At 39.8% G+C, this 23,047-nt stretch overlaps 1 protein-coding gene across 1 annotated transcript; it reads right to left on the reverse strand.

Annotated features, from left to right (window-relative positions):
• Nucleotides 1-1,524: 1,524 nt before the first annotated feature.
• On the reverse strand, nt 1,525-22,841 carry LOC124875628 (glutamate dehydrogenase, mitochondrial). Its single transcript, XM_047377901.1, has 13 exons — nt 22,307-22,841; nt 16,007-16,087; nt 15,738-15,793; nt 14,971-15,034; nt 13,906-14,000; nt 10,922-11,101; nt 7,590-7,727; nt 7,337-7,474; nt 7,171-7,251; nt 5,017-5,140; nt 3,969-4,060; nt 3,557-3,619; nt 1,525-2,468 (listed from the first exon to the last, which is right to left on the reverse strand). The coding sequence occupies exons 1-13, from the start codon at nt 22,701-22,703 to the stop codon at nt 2,349-2,351; spliced, it is 1,629 nt and encodes a 542-aa protein (XP_047233857.1). The 5' UTR covers nt 22,704-22,841; the 3' UTR covers nt 1,525-2,348.
• Nucleotides 22,842-23,047: the final 206 nt, after the last annotated feature.

A 23,047-nucleotide genomic window follows, 5' to 3' on the forward strand; every position in this document is an offset into this window, starting at 1 on the left:
GCAGACAAACATTGCCTGCATCAACCTGCAAACTTAGCTTCATCCATTCATTCCATCCAATTATGTTGTTTGTGCCAAATTCTAACCCCGCTATCTGAATGTTGAAGCTGAAATTGAGACCCATCCGACCAGGTGACAGACTGCGGTTCACTGATTGGCCATGGGACGAGGAGAAATTAGAAGGATTTTGATGAGGTAGTGCAGAGAAAACTTAATAAAACTGCAATACTAATAAGGACCACTATGGTTGAGGTGGTTCAAACCAAAATATTATTTAACTATTTATAAAAACTTCGCCTGAACGCTAAAAGAAAAGAAAAATGACACATCAGCTTTCTGAATTACAGGCAGGTGGAGCGCTGTATTTAATGACACCCTAAATCACCTGATCACACATAAAACCAGCTGTTCAGATGCACATAGAGTACTGGTGAAATGTTTTAGATACACTTTCTCATTTAATGGGTCTCTTTATTTTCATAATTATTTATATTGTAGATTTTCACCAAAGGCAACGAAACTATGAATGAACACACAAGGAATTATGTAGTAACCAAAAAGTGTGAAATAACGCTGAACATTTTGAGATTCTTCAAAATAGTCACCGTTTGCTCTGATTACTGCTCTGCTCTCTAAGCGTTCTCTCCATGAGCTTCATGAGGTGGTGGCCTGAAACAGTTTTCCAAAGAGTCTTGAAAGAGCTTCCTAGAGGTTCATTGAGAGACGGCCAAAGGTTAATATTTCAGTCATCACAGCTAAGGGTGGCTACTTTAAGGAATCTAAAATATAAAACATACTTAGTTTTTTTTTCCTTTAGCTTCATAATTGCATGTGTGTTCATTCAGTTTTGATGTCTTCCATGAGAATCTACATACAATGTAAATAGTCATAAACATAAAGAAAACCATTAAATGAGAAAGTGTTTGGAAAACCTTTGACCGGTAGTGGTTTATTATGTTATTGCCTCTGCCTCTCACTGTAAATGCCATCTTAAATGTTCAACTATTAAAAAGCGGCTACGGCAACACCATTAGGTCAAAATGGTTACACAGCCCCCAGAATTGAGCAGAATTTCAACTCATAACAAACAGCTTTGGTGACCAATTAAACTGATTGTTCCCCTGAGGGAACCATAATCATCCTGTTATCTTAAAAAAGTGAGTTTTGTTTCAATCTGACATCAAAATTAATTCAGCTCCCATACAATTAATGTACAAAATCCAATTTCTTAGCTATTTATTGATAGAAACTCCAATTTTTGTATTCTGAAAAATGGAGCAAGGAGAAGAGTGTGGAAACAAAAAATGTTTTTCCAGTCTGTTTGAATTTTACAGACTTCTCCAGACTTGGAAAATAATAAAAGCAAATTTCATACTTTTATGAGGAAGCTGAAGTATCCAGAGAAAACCAAGGCATGCATGCAAAATCCACCTGGAAAGATCCCAGAACCTTCTGGTTTGTACCTGCCAACGTTTCCTGTTAAAAGGTTTCCAAGGAGGAGAATGTGTAAAGAAAAACACTTGCCTTTGTGCAAACATTTTATTTGTTTCCAAATAAAAATTTAACACAATAAAAATTTCAAGTTAAAAATTTGAATTTCCTCCAGAAATCGCATCAATGCAGCACAACAGGACGGTTAAACTGAGGAGAACTAGCAGGGACGATACAGGAACAGGTCGCCCACCTCTGCTCCTGTTTAGTGATAGAGTCAGAAGAAGCTACATTTAAGCTGAAGCAACAGGGAAACCATAAGAATGAAGGAGAAGAGGACAGTAAAAACACTTGTGTGAAAAAAAAAAAAATTTGAAAGCTTATCGCTAATCTTTTCACTGGAAAGACTAAAATAACTAATCTTACTAATTCACATGGAGTTAAATCTAAATCCCTTTTATTCAACATCAGACTGAAGCGGTCGGCTCCCTTTAAAGTCTGACCTCTTCCTGAAATAAGGCATCAGCAGGGCTGTCAATAAAAACGGCTACAACATAAAGGTTACACATGCATTCAACAACTACGATAGGAACGCCGTGAATATGGCTGCCAAACCACAAAATAAACACTTATATGACTGCAGAGGGAGGGACAGAGTCCTTCGCCCTCTCTACAAACATCGATCTCCGCTCCAGCTCAGTGTAGCTTCAGGCGGAGATGAGAACATGGTGGCATCTCTACGGCTGCACAAATATCGCAGGGGAAAACGCATGGCTGAGGCTGCATGTGTGGGCAGCTGCGGTAAACAGTGATATGTTCAGAAGGCTGTTTAGAGAGTTAAGAAGGAAGCTGGAGAGAGGGATGAAGAGCAGTTAGAGTGGAGGAAAGGAGAACCGTGCAGGTTCAGGAGGGGCCTTTTATGTGAAGGTGAGCCCAGCTTCGTTGTAGACCTTGAAGACCTTCTCGATGGCGTTGACGTAGGCGGCCGTCCGCAGGTCCAGACCCAGGTTGTACTTGCTTGCTGTGCGCATGATTTGCTGCAAAGTCAGACGAAGCAAGATATTAAGAGGAGCGTGCAGATATTTCTTTAAAGTCACAAGATTCTTTCGCATAAAGATGAGAAAGATATAATCCAATACGGTATGATGATGTTTTTATTGCTTTAATCGGTGCAAAACCAATAAGCGCCAAGGAGTTCAGCAAAAATTTCATTTAAAAGCGTTGGTCCCCTGAAATTGAAAAAGTGGACAAGATAAGACTTGCTAGAACTTTGATTCAGTCAAACAAGTAGTTGGAAAACAGGTTGGTTAACATTGTTCGTATAAACTTTTCCAGCAAAAATTATTTTTCAGACGCAAATTTACAGAGTTCTCAGTTCTTTCAGACCAATTTAAAAAAATAGAAATCCCCAACTTCACCATGAATTTATGGCAGGCATTTCTCCATTGTTAAGAATTTAAATATGGAACCTGGAAACTCCATACTAGGAATAAGGGATGAAAGAAACATGAAGGGAAGGAAAAGACCCAGATAGAGATTCTAACTGTATCTGGGCCACCTGTGGCACATTTGGCTCTGTTTCGGACACACCTAACTTCAAATGGGCCAAATGTGACCCACACATATCATGCTGGTTGTAGGGCGGGTTATTGCATGCTATATGAGGGCAAATAGTTTTGTGTCCATTAGGTCCAAATCTCAGCAGAAACAAGACTGATTAAATTGAGGAAAAATAAGCAGTTCTGTAAATAACTTTCACATCACAACCTGAGGTTCTTCTGCAGACCTATCTTTACACCTACATTGCTCCAACTTTAATTCATGCTGCATTTACTGTACATTGTAAATGGAAAGCTGAAACCTTTTTGTTGCTACCGTGTGGTTTGATATTAAAAGTTAATTATCATCAGAAAACAGTTCAGTAAGCTGAAACATAAAGTAAGCAGAATTATATTATTTAATATTGCCTTGAATTATGTTTTAAATTGTCTTGCTGGAGTTCTTCAATTTCTTTAGTTTATTGAGCAGCAACTAAACATTTAAAAACATTTTTCTTTTTGTTCTTTAAAACTGGTGCATTAACTTATGACAACTTCAACCTTCCTAACCGTGGTGTCCAACTTACCCGGGCAGATCGCTCCATTGTGTAGGCCAGCCCAGAGTGGACGATGTCCTTCTCCGAGGCGCCCTGCAAATAATTATTATTAAACAATGAACCAATCATGTCGAAACACTAAACAATGCATCGGTTTTTGAAATTTTAAACCTCATAACCAATAAATTACTTGAGGATGTCCTTCTGAGTCCAGGTTATTAATGAAACTTTCTCTAAAGGAATATTAAATGTTTGTTCTGTGATTTAGAGCAATTGAATTCTCTGTGTTTAGTAAATCTCAAGAGTTTGGAGACATACAGAAGTTTATCATATGGACTTTATTAGCTTGTAGAGATATAATTATTTTCTAAATACAATGTCTGTTGCAGATCTTGTAAAATATCCAAGTTGCTTCAGTTTAAAAGGAACAAGTGTTACTCACAGCAATTCTGGCCTGGAAGTCAGCGGTAGGAACAATGGGGATGGGTCCTGCCTGCTTGCCAAACTTCCTCTCTAAGCTCTCCTGCACCGACACTGCAGGGAGGAAACAGGAGAAAGGAAAGAAGCACGAGATGTGTAGATTAGTTTCAGATCATTCTGTGGTGCTGTCACAATTACTTTTTTTTGCTTTTCTTTACAAAACTAATGGATTTTTGTCAGACCAACACAAACTATCATATAATCTTATTAATAAATGTGGGCTTTAGTTTACTTTCCCTCTTGCCTGTTTTCAGTATTTCTTGTTTAAATATTTGCTTTTAGAAAACCACATAACACTAAACAGTTTAACATTTAGGAATTAAAAATACAGGTAAATAAAATCATTAAGCAGTGTAAATATCTAACAACCGTTGTCCTCTTCAGAACACTAAAGGTCCTGGTAAACCCGTAAAGGTTCAAATTCAAATGTATCATATTCAGTAGTTTTTGAGTCCAATAGCGAGGTTTCTCTCTCTGCTTTCAGTAAACAGTTGGTGCATCTGTCGGCCTGTACGTCTCTACCACAAGTTACTGTGCTTGAAATATAAACAACTAAAGTATGGCAGCACAGGTAAGTAAAGCTAACCTTTACTGGGATCCATGTCTGAAGCCCTGATTAAATCTAAAAGGAGAAGCTGATGCAAAAATCCTGACTGAATGAAGGTTCTTCTGTAGATTTTAGATCAACTTTATGTCCAAATGTGTGATACATGGCAACAGAAAAAAGGGATGAAGTTTTGACTTAGAAATACTATAAAGTACTTTCCAAAAATACGTAAAATTGATGACAGCAACGCCTGCCCCAACCAACCAACACAAGATCACTGTAGAGATGAGATCGCATACGTTTTTAAATAAAAACAGAGAGAGAGTTTCAGCCCCCTATGATGTTTGATGTAAAACTTTATTGATTAATCATAATATTTCTACAGATTGTATCTCACCACCCTTTTGCTTTCACATTCACGTTTTCGAGGTTATGGGAGGATTGCCGAGCATTTTGAACTCACTGAGAAGGTGGTAGTTTGAATCCCTCTCGTACTTGAAGGTCAGTCTTCCATAGCTGACATGATTGAGATTCTTCAGCCACTCGAAATACGATACAGTCACACCACCAGCATTCAGGTACATGTCCTGCAGGAAAGAAAAACATCATGTAATCTTGAGCTTCGTTACTTGTTGTGAACAGAATGTCCTTTGCAACCAAAATTGTACTTGATTTAATTTGATTACTGTCTAATAAAGATCATGTTTCATATATAAACCATGAAAAGGAAAATTAAAACATAAAACATAGTTTAGGTTGAAGGAGCGATAAACAATATTTAAAAATATTCTCCTAATTGGCATTTACTTTGACTTTACAGTATAAAAAAGTGACATTGTTTCTTCAGGTGTGTGTGATCCTTTTGTCTGTTTGTCTCTGTCTGTTTTTATGTATATATAAATAAAAACAATAAGATTAAAAGTAAAATATGATGCTTTTGAAATAGGCATCTACGTTTACATAAATGATTGCTGAATGCATCGTTTCCTCTGCTTTCTTTTTACAAAATAAATCAACAAATATAAACCCAACATGCTGATTGCTTCTTTGACAAATTATATAAAAATAAATCAAAAGTTAGAGCAAAGAAAATTAATTCTCAATTTTCTTTGTGCTTATTTGGAAAGCAACTAACATTTAAAAAGGTTAGTTTTCTTTTTTGTGAGATTTTAAACTCTCCATAAAAAGAGATAATATTGAGTGTTTTGAGTCTGAATAAAGTTTTCTCTGAGTTAAAAGATGTGCGGGTAAAAATCTTCAACCTTAATCAATCTGGGTTCAGATAAACCTTCATTTGTGTCCGGACCCAGACTTTGGCCTGTGATTTGGGGACCTCAGCTCTACATAATTTAAATTGTCTAACAGGGAAACATGAGAAATCAAGGAACTAAGGTTTTCACGATACTAAAATGTCAAAATAGAGACCAAGAAAAATACTCAATACCATTTGAAGACAGAGTTCTTTCTCTTAAAGAGCAGGAAATATCAATTACAGCATGGCAATATTATCAATGCTTTAACTAGGACAAAACCGGTTAGTAGAAGAAATTCAGCCCCCGTATTTACATAGACAGCGTTAACTACTTCACTGTTGCTGATACAGGAGCTTTCCTGGCCTCAAAGATTAGAGTGTTGATCGTAGCGTTAACACAGCTAGCATCGGAGTTATCTGCCATTCCTGTCCATCTGCCTCATAGAAAAAGCATCTCCAAACTACACTTTTGTGCTCGCTTCGTCAGCTAAAGAGAGTCATACAAGCTCTTTTCCAGACGTAGTCTCCATGCGGAGTTTTAAATTTCCAGCAGCAGCTCGCCGTTTAATTTTCAGCCTTAAATGTTCAGTTGAGCCTCTGCATGGAGGGCTCAGTGTCTGTTATTGCAGCGCTGCTGCCGGAAGAAGGAGGACAACAATTTTGAGCCAAATAAGTATGTTTAAAGAATTTATTTTTTTAAGTATCAATTCTATCTAATTGATTATCTCTAGGCTGCACGGTGGCGCAGTTGGTAGCACTGTTGCCTTGCAGCAAGAAGGTCCTGGGTTCGATTCCTGACTGGGGGTCTTTCTGCATGGAGTTTGCATGTTCTCCCCGTGCATGCGTGGGTTCTCACCGGGTACTCCGGCTTCCTCCCACAGTCCAAAGACATGCCTGTTAGGTTAATTGGTCATTCTAAATTGCCCTTAGGTGTCTGAATGAGTGTGTGCATGGTTGTTTGTGTGTTGCCCTGTGATGGACTGGCGACCTGTCCAGGGTGTACCCTGCCTCTCGCCCATAGACTGCTGGAGATAGGCACCAGCTCCCCCGCGACCCACTATGGAATAAGCGGTAGAAAATGACTGACTGACTGACTGATTATCTCTATTGATTATTTTGACAACCTTACTGGTAACTCAGTCTGGTTGAAATGGAGACTGGTGCTCAGAAATACAGCAGTCTTGCTCAAACAAAAACAAAACTTTTAACAAAGAGGTTTCCTCAATGTGGAAAAGCAGAATGAGACAATCTGAGTGAAACTTGTCAATAAAATATGAGAAGTTTAAATTTTACTTCATATCTGAAAGCAAAATCAGCTTTTCCCTTTCAAAATAAGAAAATAGTGTGGATTTGGAGTCTGCTTACAGGAATAACCATGACGTTATTCTTCAGAAAGATCTTGTCTGCATCTGGAGTGGTGGGTCCATTGGCACCCTCAGCGATGATCTGACAGAAATACAAGTTAATCTTTAATGTAAATCAAAAAGGCAAATTTAAAAAACACCTTTTGTTCGTGGATTCAAGTGTTTACCTTAGCCTTGATCCTGGAGGCGTTGTTGCGTGTGAGCTGCTTTTCTCCAGCAGCAGGAATCAGGATGTGGCAGTCAGCCTCCAAAATGTTCCCTTCGTAGGGCTTTGCTCCTGGGAACCCCACAATGGTGCCATGTTGCTGCAGAAAGAGACAAAGATGAAAGATCAAACATATTTTATTGTTTATTCACTGTAAATTAAAAAAAGAATAACTAAGTCTACAGAAATGGAAAATTAGGCGGCTGTGCTTTTACCAGTTTGTAGTCCTCCAGTTGTTTGGGATCGATGCCGTCGGGGTTGTAGATGGCTCCATCAATCTCACCGACACCCACACACTTGGCACCGAAACGGTGCAGGTACCTCATGGAGTGGAGACCCACATTACCAAATCCCTGTGCAAGAAAAAAAACAAATCACAGAAAAATAACTAACTGATTGTCACCAAGTTATGACATTCAAATAAAAAAAATTAAAAAAAAGACTTGTAACAGAAAGCATTCCTAAAAAAATTAAAATGCACTTTATATAAATCATCCTGGCTCAATGCAAATACAAAATGTACTTTGGCACCATCATGTGGCCAGAGTAGATCAAAACATCATTATTATCATGGCTTACAGCTAATGAAAACACAAAATTCAGTTTCTTAGAAAATGTAATTAGCACATAAAACCAATAAAAAATTATTTCAATTACAGAAATGTTTTGTTATGACCGTAACTTTGACCATAACTTCTCTTGAGTTGGCCAACAGACAGTCAATGACACACTCCACAAGGAGAGTAAGCCCAAAACGAAGCCAGCTGTTCACAAACTGTTGTATTCAAGAATAAGAGTCCCAGGGGAACTACCCAGCAGCAACAGTGCAGGAAGCCCACAGGCCCCGCCGGCAGCCGTCTACACCAGAGCAGATCCAGCCATGGACCCAGAGACACAAGCCCCCGGGACACATCACTCCCCAAACAGAAGCCCGACAGAGTCCAGGGGCCCAGGCCACAGGAAGCCGCCACCAGGAGTGAGCCGGCACACACCAAAGCGCCCAACCCGGGACACCGAGAACAACAAGTACACCAGCGGGCAGAGACACCAGCAGGTAGTGTGGCGGGGAAGAAATAGGCCCCACATTTGATGGGGGGACTAAACTGATCCAGGAGAGGGAGCAGCCCAAGACACAGTCACAATCACACATTCCCACCCTCATGCATACACATAAAAACACCCACGCACCCAACGTAAAGACAAACATCAATGGACGTTGTACACTCACTCACACTCCCCATACATACTCTATACTCCCAGGTCCAGGTGCCAATACCCCAAAGGGGCAACCAGCCCCCGGACCCAGGAGGTGGTCCCCTTCCCTCCATAGTGCAGAAAGGCAAACCACCCCAGCAACAGCCCAGATTATTGCCGGCACTGCCTGAACCCAAGCGGCCAATAGGGGACCATGTACAAAAGAGGGGCCTACCTGGACCAAACGAGCCACCGACCTGTCCCAACCCCCCAATGAATTCCGATCTCAACCTCATGAGACCCCCACCCCCCACAAACCCCAACATGAATTTTCCCACAGGGCCACCCCCAACCCGGATACAGATATCGAACACATGCCCCCAAACCCAAACGCCATGAATCCCCTCCCCATAGGGGCACACCCACACAGGTGAATTCCAACCCTGAAAAGCTGACAAAAATACACCAACACAGCACAAGCTCCACACAGCCCCGCTCCAAGCACCGCCGCCGCCGCATCCTGCCCCCCCACCATACAGCGTGCCGCGACAGCAACGCCACCCCAGCCTCCGCCCACAGACGCAAGGCCGTTTTTAAAGCAAGCTGCGCTTCCTTACAGCCTCAGCGGTGCCTCAGTACATGGATTTAGTTTTTACTAGGTCAACATTTGTGTAATAAAAATACATTTACATTTTACATACATTTACATTTTTTTTGCAAAACTGAATTTTAGACATAAAAACAAGAGAGGGAGGCACACATGATTAAAAAAAGAACACAGAAACTTAAGTAAAACATGCCCTAAATACAGTACAAGAGATCTTTTCTGTCTGTTCTTATGATAAATCTCTAGGAAAACCAATCTAAGAGCAAAGTAATCCTCAGACACAAACACAGGGTTTAGGTTTTAGAAAATCCACATCAGGACGCAGCTGTTGTCTCCACAACTTCACTTCCTCGGTAACGTCTCTTCTCCATCATTCCTCACTGAAATACCCACTCTGGAAACACAATCCTTCCTCAAAATAAGAATTTCTTTGTCGTCGTTATAAAAAAAACAAAAAAAAAACACAATTGTAAAATCTATTAAGCAAATAACTGATAATTGAAAGAGATGTAGAAGCATATAAGGACAAAGTAAAGCTGCAGCTGCCCCGTCAAATGCATTAGGGAAACGGGTCATGTTGCATTGTTGTCTAGAGAAGCGATAATTATAGAAAGCATTCTGGGAAAACAGCAGAGGCCACTGTTGAGGGTTTTTCTGTCCATGTGTTAATGTTTAAGGGGCTCCGTTGCACGTGAGAAACTCTCATTAGACAAATGGAAAGTGGAACTCATATGGAAAGCTACTCTTTATCTATTTGTATCTGCAGAAATACTTCTCCTTTCACACTGAACACAATCGGTTATGTATTTTAGAGAGAGATTACTTCACTGAATACAATTTAAACCTGATGACCTTTCAAATTAAGATCATATTTCGAACTCAAATTGAGTTGCAGAAAGTTGAAAGTGTGGCTCTCCCCTCCGTTTACTCATTCCTCTCTTACTGAGTCATCATTTTCCATGAACAGAGAAGGGAAACTTCAGCTCACTTCTGCCTGTGGTTTAAAACAGATCATAGCCAGGCTGCAGTACCCTGCAAAAACATTCGTTCCCCATAAACCTTTCCATCTTGTCCCGTTACAACCAGACATTTCAATGTACTTCTGGAGAATTGTTTTTCAACTGGAAGTAGCCATCTGGTTTTTAAACCTTTTCACAAATGAATCCCGACTAGTGTGGCCCATTTGTGTTTGGTCTTGCCATGCCAACACTTTGCAGAACAACGTTTGCTGCAAATATTTCATAGCATGATTCTACCAGCTGTGCACATCTAGACACTGAAAATGTTGCCCATTCAGTCCTGAACAAGCCTCGGTCAGACTGGATGGAGAGCATCTGTGAACCAACCTTTTCAAGTTGCTGCAGCATCTCATACAGATTTAGATCTTGACTTTGACTAGGACATTCAACACATACCTCTGCTTGGATTTAAACTACTTCACTGTAGCTCTGGCTGTATGTTAAGTGTTGTTGTCCTGCTGGAAGGCGACACTCCAACTCGGTCTATTTTTAGCTTCTAACAGGGTTTCTTCCAGGATTGCCCTGTATTTAGGTCCGTCCATCTTCCTATCAACTCTAACCAGTTTCTCTGTCCCTGCTGAGGAAAAGCATTCCCTGAGCATTATGCTACCACCACCATGATTGACACTGGGAATGGTGTGCTTTGCAGTGTTAGTTTTCCTCCATCAAAAGAGTTTTTCATGTAACCCAGAAAGAAAAAAGATCCAAGTGCTATGAGTCAGTGTACCTGAATGACGAAGGTCTTGTCCTGGAAGCCAGGTGTAAGGCCCACCATGCTCATGTAGGACGCCTCGTTGATGAAGTTCTCAATGCCGTGGAAAACTCCACGGCCCGTAGCAGAGATGCGGCCGTGGATTCCTCCCTGGCTGATGGGCTTTCCTGTCACACATGCATGGGCGTTGATGTCCTTTGAACACATGCAAGGAAGATCCGATTACATGTGCTGTTTCGCATGCATGTATACAGCACACATACTACAGAAACATGAGTTGGTCGGAAGGACTGGTAGAAACTGCTCAGTTTTTAATAGTAGTTCTTGTTTAGATCCAGTGAATATGAAGAGTTTTGGAAACAAACAGGCTTGATGGCAGTCTCTGGCTTGGATCCCGCATGCTTGGCATACAGTGAATGCAGTAAAATTTCATGCACTGCCATCTATTCAGAAAGCGTAAAGCTTACCAAACATCAATTCAAACTACCAGCAGCCCTCTGCTCCTAGCTACCCCATTCAGGAATCTGTCACATTTTACAAAGCTCAGCCAAAGGTATCTGGATCAGTGGGCACAGGACTGCATTCATTCAAAGCAGATCATAGTTAATATTACTACAACGCTTATTCTATATACAGGTCCTTCTCAAAATATTAGCATATTGTGATAAAGTTCATTATTTTCCATAATGTAATGATGAAAATTTAACATTCATATATTTTAGATTCGTTGCACACTAACTGAAATATTTCAGGTCTTTTATTGTCTTAATACGGATGATTTTGGCATACAGCTCATGAAAACCCAAAATTCCTATCTCACAAAATTAGCATATCATTAAAAGGGTCTCTAAACGAGCTATGAACCTAATCATCTGAATCAACGAGTTAACTCTAAACACCTGCAAAAGATTCCTGAGGCCTTTAAAACTCCCAGCCTGGTTCATCACTCAAAACCCCAATCATGGGTAAGACTGCCGACCTGACTGCTGTCCAGAAGGCCACTATTGACACCCTCAAGCAAGAGGGTAAGACACAGAAATAAATTTCTGAACGAATAGGCTGTTCCCAGAGTGCTGTATCAAGGCACCTCAGTGGGAAGTCTGTGGGAAGGAAAAAGTGTGGCAGAAAACCCTGCACAACGAGAAGAGGTGACCGGACCCTGAGGAAGATTGTGGAGAAGGGCCGATTCCAGACCTTGGGGGACCTGCGGAAGCAGTGGACTGAGTCTGGAGTAGAAACATCCAGAACCACCGTGCACAGGCGTGTGCAGGAAATGGGCTACAGGTGCCGCATTCCCCAGGTCAAGCCACTTTTGAACCAGAAACAGCGGCAGAAGCGCCTGACCTGGGCTACAGAGAAGCAGCACTGGACTGTTGCTCAGTGGTCCAAAGTACCTTTTTCGGATGAAAGCAAATTCTGCATGTCATTCGGAAATCAAGGTGCCAGAGTCTGGAGGAAGACTGGGGAGAAGGAAATGCCAAAATGCCAGAAGTCCAGTGTCAAGTACCCACAGTTAGTGATGGTCTGGGGTGCCGTGTCAGCTGCTGGTGTTGGTCCACTGTGTTTTATCAAGGACAGGGTCAATGCAGCTAGCTATCAGGAGATTTTGGAGCACTTCATGCTTCCATCTGCTGAAAAGCTTTATGGAGATGAAGATTTCATTTTTCAGCACGACCTGGCACCTGCTCACAGTGCCAAAACCACTGGTAAATGGTTTACTGACCATGGTATCACTGTGCTCAATTGGCCTGCCAACTCTCCTGACCTGAACCCCATAGAGAATCTGTGGGATATTGTGAAGAGAACGTTGAGAGACTCAAGACCCAACACTCTGGATGAGCTAAAGGCCGCTATCGAAGCATCCTGGGCCTCCATAAGACCTCAGCAGTGCCACAGGCTGATTGCCTCCATGCCACGCCGCATTGAAGCAGTCATTTCTGCAAAAGGATTCCCGACCAAGTATTGAGTGCATAACTGCACATGATTATTTGAAGGTTGACGTTTTTTGTATTAAAAACACTTTTCTTTTATTGGTCGGATGAAATATGCTAATTTTGTGAGATAGGAATTTTGGGTTTTCATGAGCTGTATGCCAAAATCATCCGTATTAAGACAATAAAAGACCTGAAATATTTCAGTTAATGTGCAATGAATCTAAAATATAGGAATGTTAAATTTTCATAATGACATGGAAAATAATGAACTTTATCACAATATGCTAATATTTTGAGAAGGACCTGTATGCTGATGACACACAACTTTACGTTTCTGCGTCACCACATGACCATAACATAACATTAATATGAAGACAACAATTATTCCTACTGCTGCTAAAATAATATATTCAATACAGCATAATATTGTTATCTATAAAATGCTATTTTATTTTGACTCATAGACTTAAGCAAAAATATAGAATAAAGTTGTGTGGTTGGACAGAGCATGCAGTCAGCTGCTAAACAGACATGCCACTCTATGCCTAGCCAACTATAATTTTAAAACAGCGCCACCATAATAGGAGGGTAGAGTGACTCTACTCTAGTTTCCATGCTAGAAATGCCTGATTTTTGGCAAATGAAAATATTTACAAAAAGCCGCTTCTAACATACGCAGAAATTCCCATCATAGACTTCCCTAAACAAGATAACCACAATAAAATTCCTAAGAGAGTTAAGAACTATCTGATCTCCAGCTACTAAGTATTTAAGAAAGAAAAAGGAAAACACAGAAGTAAAAATTGTTTTTTCCTTCGATGATTTCTGGTGAGATAGTGATTAACGAACAACATAAAGAGACTGACTTCGGTTTCAAAAGCTGCTTTGAGAGAGAAGAAAGGAGGAAAGTTTTTTGTCAGCTGGGAAGGGAGAGGCAGGAAATTACTGCATCGTGGTTTACATGTGACTCATTCCTTGTTTTTAATTTGGCCTATTTTTAAAGAAGTGTGCACCACATTTCCATCCAAGTCAAATAACATCAGTTATGCATGTATGAGAACTCACAGTGTGCGCGATGGTGTTGGCATAAGTGTCGGCGATCCAGGACATTTCCCTCTCTCCGGTGCTCATGTCTGGTGCAGGGACATCGATGCCAGGCCCTGGCAACCAAAGAGGAAGGAAGGGAGGGGGAAATGGAGTTTCATTAAACTGTGCAAGTCACGGTGCCAAAAGACTCTGGTTCACAGAGGCAAACATAAGTGGAGGTGGTGTGTAGAAAAGATGGCCTGTATACTGTAAACTGCACAGTGAAAATGATGTTTAAAACTGGATGCTGGCAAACAACCAGCAACACATCCCTCTGCTGTGTTTGAACTGAACACGCATCAAATATTTGCCTGAAGTTAAGATCGTACCAATAAGCTGATTGGAACAAGCAGTGTACAGGATATGCTGTAAGATTTGCAGCTAAAGACATTTACAGCTGAACAAATGCATAAAGTTTACCTGACAGACAAGAATTGATTCCATAAATCTTCTTTTTTCTCCTAAGAGTACCAATGCTTTCCTTTTGCTCTGTTGTTCACGTTTGTTTTATTCTCTGTCTAACTGGTTTGTGATTTTCTACACTTTGACCAATTAGGTTTATTCACCATTCAAAAATAAATACAGGTGCATCCTAATAAATTAGATTATTGAAAAGTTCATTGATTTCAGCAATTATATTCAAAAAGCTAAACTTACAAGTTATTATTTCTGCTCATTTTGATGGTTATGGTTTGAAGCTCATCAAAACCCAGAACTGTTATGCTGGGTGCAGATACTAAACAGTACATGGACATACTCTTCAGCAGTCTCACATTTCTGTATTAATCTTTTAGACTGGGCTTATGCAAGATTACAATGTTGAGAAACTGAATTTCGGGTTTCCATTAAATAAACAGTAATAAACACTAGATATTCTGAGGTATTAAGACACACTTGGATTTTATCCTGAGGCAACAGTGAGCCAGAAGAAAATGAGGATATTCACCTCTTCCACACTAAGATTTCAACTCTGTCAACCTTATTCCAGAACAAAACCCTGTTACTCACAGTGAACAAGATTTAAAAGTAGCTTAAAAAACTTACCAATGAAACCCTTTTTGGCCAGTTCAATGGTGAACCTCCTGGTTATCTTCTCCAGTTCATTATCCTGCAAAAAAATGTTACATTTACATTGTTTACAGCAAACAAAACAATGTATCCTCCAACTGCACCCACCTCAGATATAAGAGGCACTTCAGATGTCGTATAACACTAATTTTATTTGGGTTTCCTCCCAAGACAACAGCAAGCTTTGAAGCAACAGCCACAAATCATTTGATGCAGTCAGAAATTACAGTCTAATACCACAGTGAACAATCCTGACACAAGGCCTTCAATGTCTTCTTCAGAACCTGAGCCTACATCCCCATTTCTTGCAGCTTTCCTTGTTTTATAAGTTTCTGAAGCAAGACATTTTAAAGCAAAATCCTATGATGATTATCCTTCCAATAATCACCATTTAAATCATCTGATAAACTAACTTTCTGACTGAAGACTTTCCCTTTTTTTTTGTCTTAGATGGATATTGTTTTATGCTTTGAACCCTGGGGTCCATCTTTTAAACTTTATTACTGTTTGGCAACATATGCTATAAGTTCGACTGCTTTCTCCCCAGCAATCCTTTCTTTTCCACCTTCTTCTTTTACATGTTTCTCAACTACTGACGTTGAAATCAAGTTACCCATTGTGGGCAACAAGCCAGAGCACAGTCATAAACAAGAAGTTGCAAAACTTGAGATATATGCCATTTAAACATGTATTTGCTTTTCTAGATATGAGAAAAGGAGAAAGACACGTATTAGAAGTCTTACAGAGTAGTTCTTGGTGTTGATCTTCACTCCAGCTTTGGCCCCTCCAAACGGCACATCTAGAAAAGGATAGCAAACATACATGTAAAGCTCAGAATTACATTTCCTACTTTGTAAATACTAAGAAACAAAGCAGAGCAAGTAAGCTTCATTACTGGACAGCATAAATAAGATGACAAATGATGTACAATTTTACAAATGCAGTAATAAAAACATATGTGCAGCATGGAGCTTTAGGTGATAACCAGCAGAGCTCAGACTTGAAAACCCACCAACGACAGCACACTTGTAGGTCATCAAAGAGGCCAAGGCTTTCACCTCATCCACAGACACATCGGTACTGTAACGGATACCTGAGGGAGACACAACAACAGGGAGCAATTTACAAAGACAGCAACTATAAAGAGAAAACCTGACAACACAAACTATATGTAAAGAAGAATAATATCAGTTCTGTTTGTGTCTAATGAGAACAAAATGTTTCTCATTATTTTTAATCAGCTGGTTTCTGAGTCAGACTGATATGTGTTGAAGCTCTAAAATAAGGAAATCATTATGTTCTGAAACTGTCTCTTAGAAACGCAGTAAAGCAGCAGAAAAACAGCAAACAGATTAGATTGGAAGCTGTGAAGGTAAAAGCAGGACACTGCTGCTCATAACTCAACACCACATTTAGAGGTCAAAATCACTCAACACTTAGGTGCCTGTTGCTTAATTTATGTGTGCTTTGCTGCACGGGTGGAGATTGAGGGAACCAATCACAGCCCTCCGTTCTGAACCCATCCCTCATGCTGCAGTCATCGCTTCCTGTTGTCTGGAGTTTACTACTTTTACTAAAGTAACATGTATCCTCTAATGAGATCATAAACCCAGGCTGCATGTTTTAAACTGCCCAGTCTTATTGGCACATTGCCTGCGTGATTGTAATTTAACAGCAGTTACAAAAATAGCACATCCAGAGAAAGAGCTCTCAGGGAAATCCAAGGGCAACTTGCACAGAGTGAGAAGAAAGCACGTTGCTTTAACAGGATTAAAAGAGTTGTTTATGAGTGTTTAGTTTTGAGGAGAGTGCAGGTAAAAAAAAACAGCAAAAATGACCTATAAGCTGGATGAAATGACATATTTGTATGTTATTGCAGTAGGGGCCTTTCTTTCTTGGTCATTATTGGAATACAGAATTAAATCAGTGGTCATGTGAAAGAAGAAAACACCAAAAACAAAGCACCATCTCTCAGAGCGCAGCAGCTCTTTCTTCCTTTCCATTCATCTAAAGATCAGCTGAGGTGACCAAGGCCAGAGGACAATTTAGAGCTTGCTGATCAAATTAAATGGAAAAGAAAAAACAGGCATGGCTGCATAACCATCCCCCTCCCACACAACCAAACTACCCATTCATCCACTCAACATGGAGCCCAACATAGCAGCAGAAACCAAAACAGATCTTCTGACAAAGAGAACAAAATTTGGCTGTAAAAATACACCTCTGATGAGAATTTTAATAATAACTACAATAACAGTTAGAGGAAATGACAGCTCTACATATTTCTGTATGTAGTTACTTCATACGGTTTTCTATTTTACTAATATTACCACTACTTGATTATCATCATCATTATCCTAATATTCTTGGACTATCAATTATGACAAATTTAATTATTTTATTCCTAGAACTGTAATTAACGTTTTGGCTGTGTTATGCTGCTGTAAAGCCTGTACTTTCAATGAAAGGAAGATCTTATCTAATCTTGAGTTCAGTAAACCTGTTAATTTAATCAGTTTGAATTTAAAAAAAAATGTCTAAGTAAAGAGGAGTTTTTCCTTTTTATTTTATTTTTTTGCCATCATTTAACTTTGATTTCAGGTTTTTAGGGGTTTTTTTTCCTTTAAAATCACAGGTTGTAGACGTTTTTTAAAGGAAGATCTATATATATATATATATATATATATATATATATATATATATTGTCTACCGCTTTAGGTGTTGCTCTGGCTTTAAGTTGGCGCACTTCTCAGATGAGGCTGCCAAATGTACTTCGATAAGAAAAATGAATAATATAATAAATTTAGAGGTATAATTTCCTGAATATAGCCTTTGATTAAACTGGAAGTAGACCGGCACTGGTCAGGATTTTCTGGCTGATAACAAACTCAGATTTTGGTTTTTCTTTTTCTAACAAGTGAAGCACATAAGACAAAAACAAAAATACCTGCATCAAACTACAGGAAAACTGTGGGAGTCTTTTTGTGTTGAAGCATTTAGTTGATACGAAAAAAAATTTCAGATTTTTCAAGATTAACTGGCTGATCATGGTCTTTGGTGTGTCTCTTGCCAGAAGGATTTTGGCACAGCATGAAATCCACAACACAAAGAAAGAAAAAGTTAGAAAAAACTCTGGCTTCTTACTTTTACTCTGTTCAGTTACTTTCTGTGTTTTTTTTCAGCGAAGTAGCATGAAACTTTTGCGACAAAACATCCCACAGATTTACTTCATCTTTATTAAGAATGATAATCAAAAAGGCACCATGCATATCCCCACCCACCCATCCAGCAAAACATCTGGTGAAAAGCAGCTTTGGATCTTAAAAGGAGTGGATGAGTGCCCACACACACACTGAAGTGCAAAAGCAACCTCTGCACTTTGTAGTTTGATCTGAACATAGACAAGGGTCAACACATTGCATTAATAATTTAGCCACATGAATGATAACAGCTCTATTACATCCCAATTTGATTATTAGGCAACGGGAAACAATAAACTGTCGGCTATTTCGGAAGTGTAAAAAAACACCCATTTCTCTTTTCTTACTCAATTGATGCACTCCTACATAAACTGTAGGATCTTTCATAGTTGCTGCTATGACGTAGTGATTGCAGGGACTACTGTTCTGTAAACACGTAGTGCAACAAGTCAAAGCGATTAATTGACTGCAAGCATCTGGAGTTTTACGCCATTTTCTAAATCTTAGAAATAAACTGATAAGAGTTTCGTAAATGATTTCTAATCGCAGGTTGTTGTTTGGCTTTGACACTGGTTTTAGTCAAATACAACTAAATAGCATCAAGATGCCTGTAGGAGAGACCAATAGCTGTAAAACTGGATTTTACTTTTATTTTAAAACAAATACAAAATTACGTTGCTGACACTCCAAACCTAGCTTTAGCATCTCGTATTAGCAATGAAGTATTACTAAAACAACAGTCTGTTTGTATTCCCTGGACAAAGCGGGTCCTTGCCTTAAAAGCCTGGAAATATTTCCAAATCTCAGCATGTTTTATAACAAATAAGCCAACAGCTCAAAAGGAAAACAGAACACCTTTTCTGCGCAGTGTTCAGCCTTCCTGTTATATGATGAATGTCTTGTTCTCTTTTGCTCACCGATTGCCTAAATAAACTCCAAAAATGTGTCACCTTGTTGTAGAAAATACAGCTTCATTTTAAATAGCACTTCCTCAGACATCCTTTTTGAACACTGACAATGGCTAACTTTGAGTCTTCCCTCTGTAACAACGTCTTCACCAAAGATGGTTTTTGCTGACTTTCCTGTAACACATATAGCTTTCCAGTTATCTACTCAAGTCCATCTCACTCTGAGGAGCGGGCTGAATAGATCACATAACCTCTCAACATGTTGCAAATTATGGTTTCTTTTTAAAAAGAATTCACATCTTTATACTTCCTCAAGCTTTTTAAACACCTCACTGATACTAATAATGTTTAACTTTGAGTCTTCCACCCCAAATAGTGTTGTCATTGTAGCACTAGGTATGGGATTTTCAAGGGTCAGAAAAAGAAAGCACTTTTGAGTTCCTGGCCGATCAAGCTTAAAAATTATTCAAGTCAACAGCCGATTTCGTTGGGGCATCTCTAGCAAATCTGTGAGAACAGAAAGTTCACACTTCTGGGAATTTGTTAGACATGCCCCTGCAACCATTAGCTGTTGGCCTATCAAGTACATTGGCACATATGGAAGAAAGGAAAGCACGTATTTTGTAGCTTGACACAGGGGTCATTTACTGTAAAATGGGGTTTTATCACCAGACTAAAAAGGCACCATAAGCTCACTACAGGTTTTTATGATACAGAACATCAACAGACTTGCTTTAACGCAGCTGATTTTTTTATACTCTACATCGGGACACATTGGACGGACAATCAAAGAGTTAATTATTCATAAAGATTGACCATTACTGTTCAGTCATTAAGTGGAGAGAAAAGCAATAGGTTTCTGCCCTGTTGTCATAATGCTTTCTCCATAGACAAACTACAGTGTGCATTTTCCACATTTAGATCTCCCAGAATATGTCTACAGCAAGCAGGTGCTACAAGAGAGATTCAAAGAGTTTGCAACGGCCTACGTCCTCTCCTTAGCTCTGAAACTTGTACTCTGAAAGGCCAACAAAGAGAAAGGTGTGTCCCTTCCCTAAAGAGAGGCCCGCCCCTTCTGTAACACTGCTGACAAATAGAAGCGCCTATTCAAACTCCCACCCTCCTCCCACACATGACTCATTTTTTTCCATACAACATGTCCCTCTTTTTACAATTAGTCCAGCTCAAAATGTCCCTGATTTGAAGCTCAAACTCCAAGCCTCAAAGCATTTGTAAGTGAAAATATAGACAGGAGCAGACCCTTTGATCATTAGTAGCACTTCACAGTGAGTCATGTGTTTTGAGAACATGTGGAGACGCCCAGCTGTGAAATGCACAGAGATGCCCCATGAATTCACACACCAGAGGCAACTTGCACAGATATAATACTGCAAGCTGGTGTTGGGAGCAAAATATACTGGAACAAAAAACTGCTATTCATTTAGTAAAGCTTTCCAGTGCTTTTTGTGTTTAATATTATAACTCTTTCTACTCTTGATAAAGCATAATAGTATAGCAAGCTGATACTGAAGGGTTAGTCAGTCGGCCTATCTGCTCCTGTAGTAAGCCTGCAGTTTAACAGAGGGGCCACTTGTAGCTTGTCAACTGTATTTTCAAACAGCATTAGTTTAAAAAGAGTGGCAAGAGTTGTCCTAACAGACAAGAGGGGGATGTGTAGGAGCCTTCTTTAAGCCAGCTGACCCAGCAGTGTGGCCTTACTGTATGCTCCAAACAGCAGGAAAAAACTCCAGTCACAGTGGCATTTCATTAAAAGGGACTTTAAGCCGTTGTGATGGAACATTTTAGCAGTTTTGAAAACAACATATTTAAAATCTTGGTATACCTTGTACCAATAACTCTCCACTGCTTTATATTAACATTTCCAAAAGCATGTGTCTGAGTAAAGCAATGGAGGAGATGATTGTGGCATCTTACTACAGCCACCAAAATCCAGCTTTTAAGAAAAGTGCTCAAGAATGAGACTGCTGTAATCCTGTTGCATCGTGAGGCTAGCATCTGGAAAACATTTTATTAGGATTACAGGAAATTACATTTATTTGTAAAACAAGAAGAGGCTTCATATGTTATTTTGGACACATGGACAAAACTAACCAAATAATTAAAGGATTGTTTTTTGATATTATGAACAGCTATGATACTACCAGCGTTTCTGCACTGCCCATTTTTATTCCAGATGCTGGATTTATGATAACAGTATTTTGATTTGCAGGTGGGAATATTGAGAATCTCCATTGATAACAAAGTAACAACATGGTCAGAATTCACTTTGTACTCTGTATATCTACTGTGTGATACCGAAGTAGCCACAGTCATTTTTGGCCTGTTTGATTTATCTGAGGATAAGTAGAACTGAATGTTTTTAGATGCCTGCATTCCAGAAATCAACTGATCTGATATGAGAGCACATGCTTTCCAAACCTGAGCACAAACCAGTGTCCAAAGTGCTAAAAATGGTATTACCAGTCAATGCGAAAGCTACATTTTGCCCCTTAAACTACACGTTTTTGAAAGTATTGATATCAACAGTTGAGGTTATTCATTTTAAGGAAAGATCTTTTTCGCCAGATTTAAGAATTCAACTATTAAATTTGCTTTGAAAAAATATTTAAGCTTAATCTAACTATTCAGCTGCAACAAACTCGACCTCTGGGCTTTAAAAAAGAAGACCGTTAGAAGTCAAATAAATTATTAATATTTATTTAAGCCACTGGAAATGGTAGCACATTTATAAAAGAACGTGTGTTGAAATCGTGATGGCAATATGCAACATTCTTAATAGTTTTCCTATTTATATGATCTTACTATCATTTGGAAAGTATTTTGTTCTTTCAAATTAACCCCAGAATACTTTTGAAAATTCACCAACATGTTGATAATGAGAGCTAAAGTCCAAACTTACAGGCAGAGCTTGTTGCAGTTACAGGTAAACAATAAGCTCACTGTAAACTATGACACTAATTAGAAAACAATTCTAATTATCCTGATATAGAATCATGTTTTCGCTGTTAACTTAAAACAAATAAACTATGTATAGTTGTCTGAATTTGTTAAGCACTGTAGACACCTGCTGCCCTGGGTTTAAGCTTATTTAAAAAGCTAAAGTTACTGCTAACTAATGCTACATAGCCGGCTAAAGCTAGCTATCAAACGCGCCAGACAACCAGGTTCTGACTCGGTTCTTACCCCCTTTGCATGGTGTCCTGTGCTGGCTGTGCTGGGCTCGGTACCCCTCCACCACTTCCCACTCTCCATTGTCCCTCTTGATCGGGAACGACACGCTCAGGACGTGATTGCAGGGCTTGATGATGCGCAGGATTCCGCGAACACGGTGCCTTTTCTGCTCGGAGCTCTCCCTGGTCTTCAGATCCTCCACCAACTTGTCCTCCACGATAGCGGCACCGCGGTCGAAGAACCCCTCGACCATCTTGAAGAAGTTAGGGTCGTCGGGCTTATCGGCCGCGTCGGTATAGCGGCGGACCCGCATCAGGGACGACGACACCGGGAGAGCGGAGTCAACGCATCCCGAGGCCAGGGCACTTCCCGCAGAGCGGCTCAAGAGCTCTCCGAAATACCGATACATGCTTGAAACAAGCTAACAGTGCAAACAAACTATTAAAGAATGAAACGAAACGAGGACGACGGGGGTGGCGACGGAAAGGGTGGAAGAATGAAAGACACAGCAGCTCCACACCGTGTCCCTTCTGGCCGAGTGGGAAATAACATGCTGAGAGAGTTGGCTTTAAAAGGCAGCGCGAGACAGACGCACGCGCAGCACAGGCATTGACAGCGCGCGCTCCCGATTTTAAAGAACCCAAATAAAGTCTCATAGGCCAATGGTTTTTTATGTTTTTACCACAAGGCAGACGCAGCGAAAGTTTCCAACAAGTGTACTTAAGTAAGAGTGGCGTTACTTCAAAATAACAA

This window comes from Girardinichthys multiradiatus, chromosome 10 (assembly GCF_021462225.1).
Source record: "Girardinichthys multiradiatus isolate DD_20200921_A chromosome 10, DD_fGirMul_XY1, whole genome shotgun sequence".
Taxonomy (NCBI): domain Eukaryota; kingdom Metazoa; phylum Chordata; class Actinopteri; order Cyprinodontiformes; family Goodeidae; genus Girardinichthys; species Girardinichthys multiradiatus.

Excerpts from the sequence above, each read along its gene's own strand:
- LOC124875628 (XM_047377901.1), bottom strand. The coding sequence starts at position 22,703 with ATGTATCGGTATTTCGGAGAGCTCTTGAGCCGCTCTGCGGGAAGTGCC. Across the intron at positions 7,475-7,589 it reads AACTGGAGGACTACAAACTG|CAACATGGCACCATTGTGGG; the intron begins GTAAAAGCACAG and ends CTCTTTCTGCAG. Across the intron at positions 5,141-7,170 it reads ATAACGTCATGGTTATTCCT|GACATGTACCTGAATGCTGG; the intron begins GTAAGCAGACTC and ends TCTTTCCTGCAG.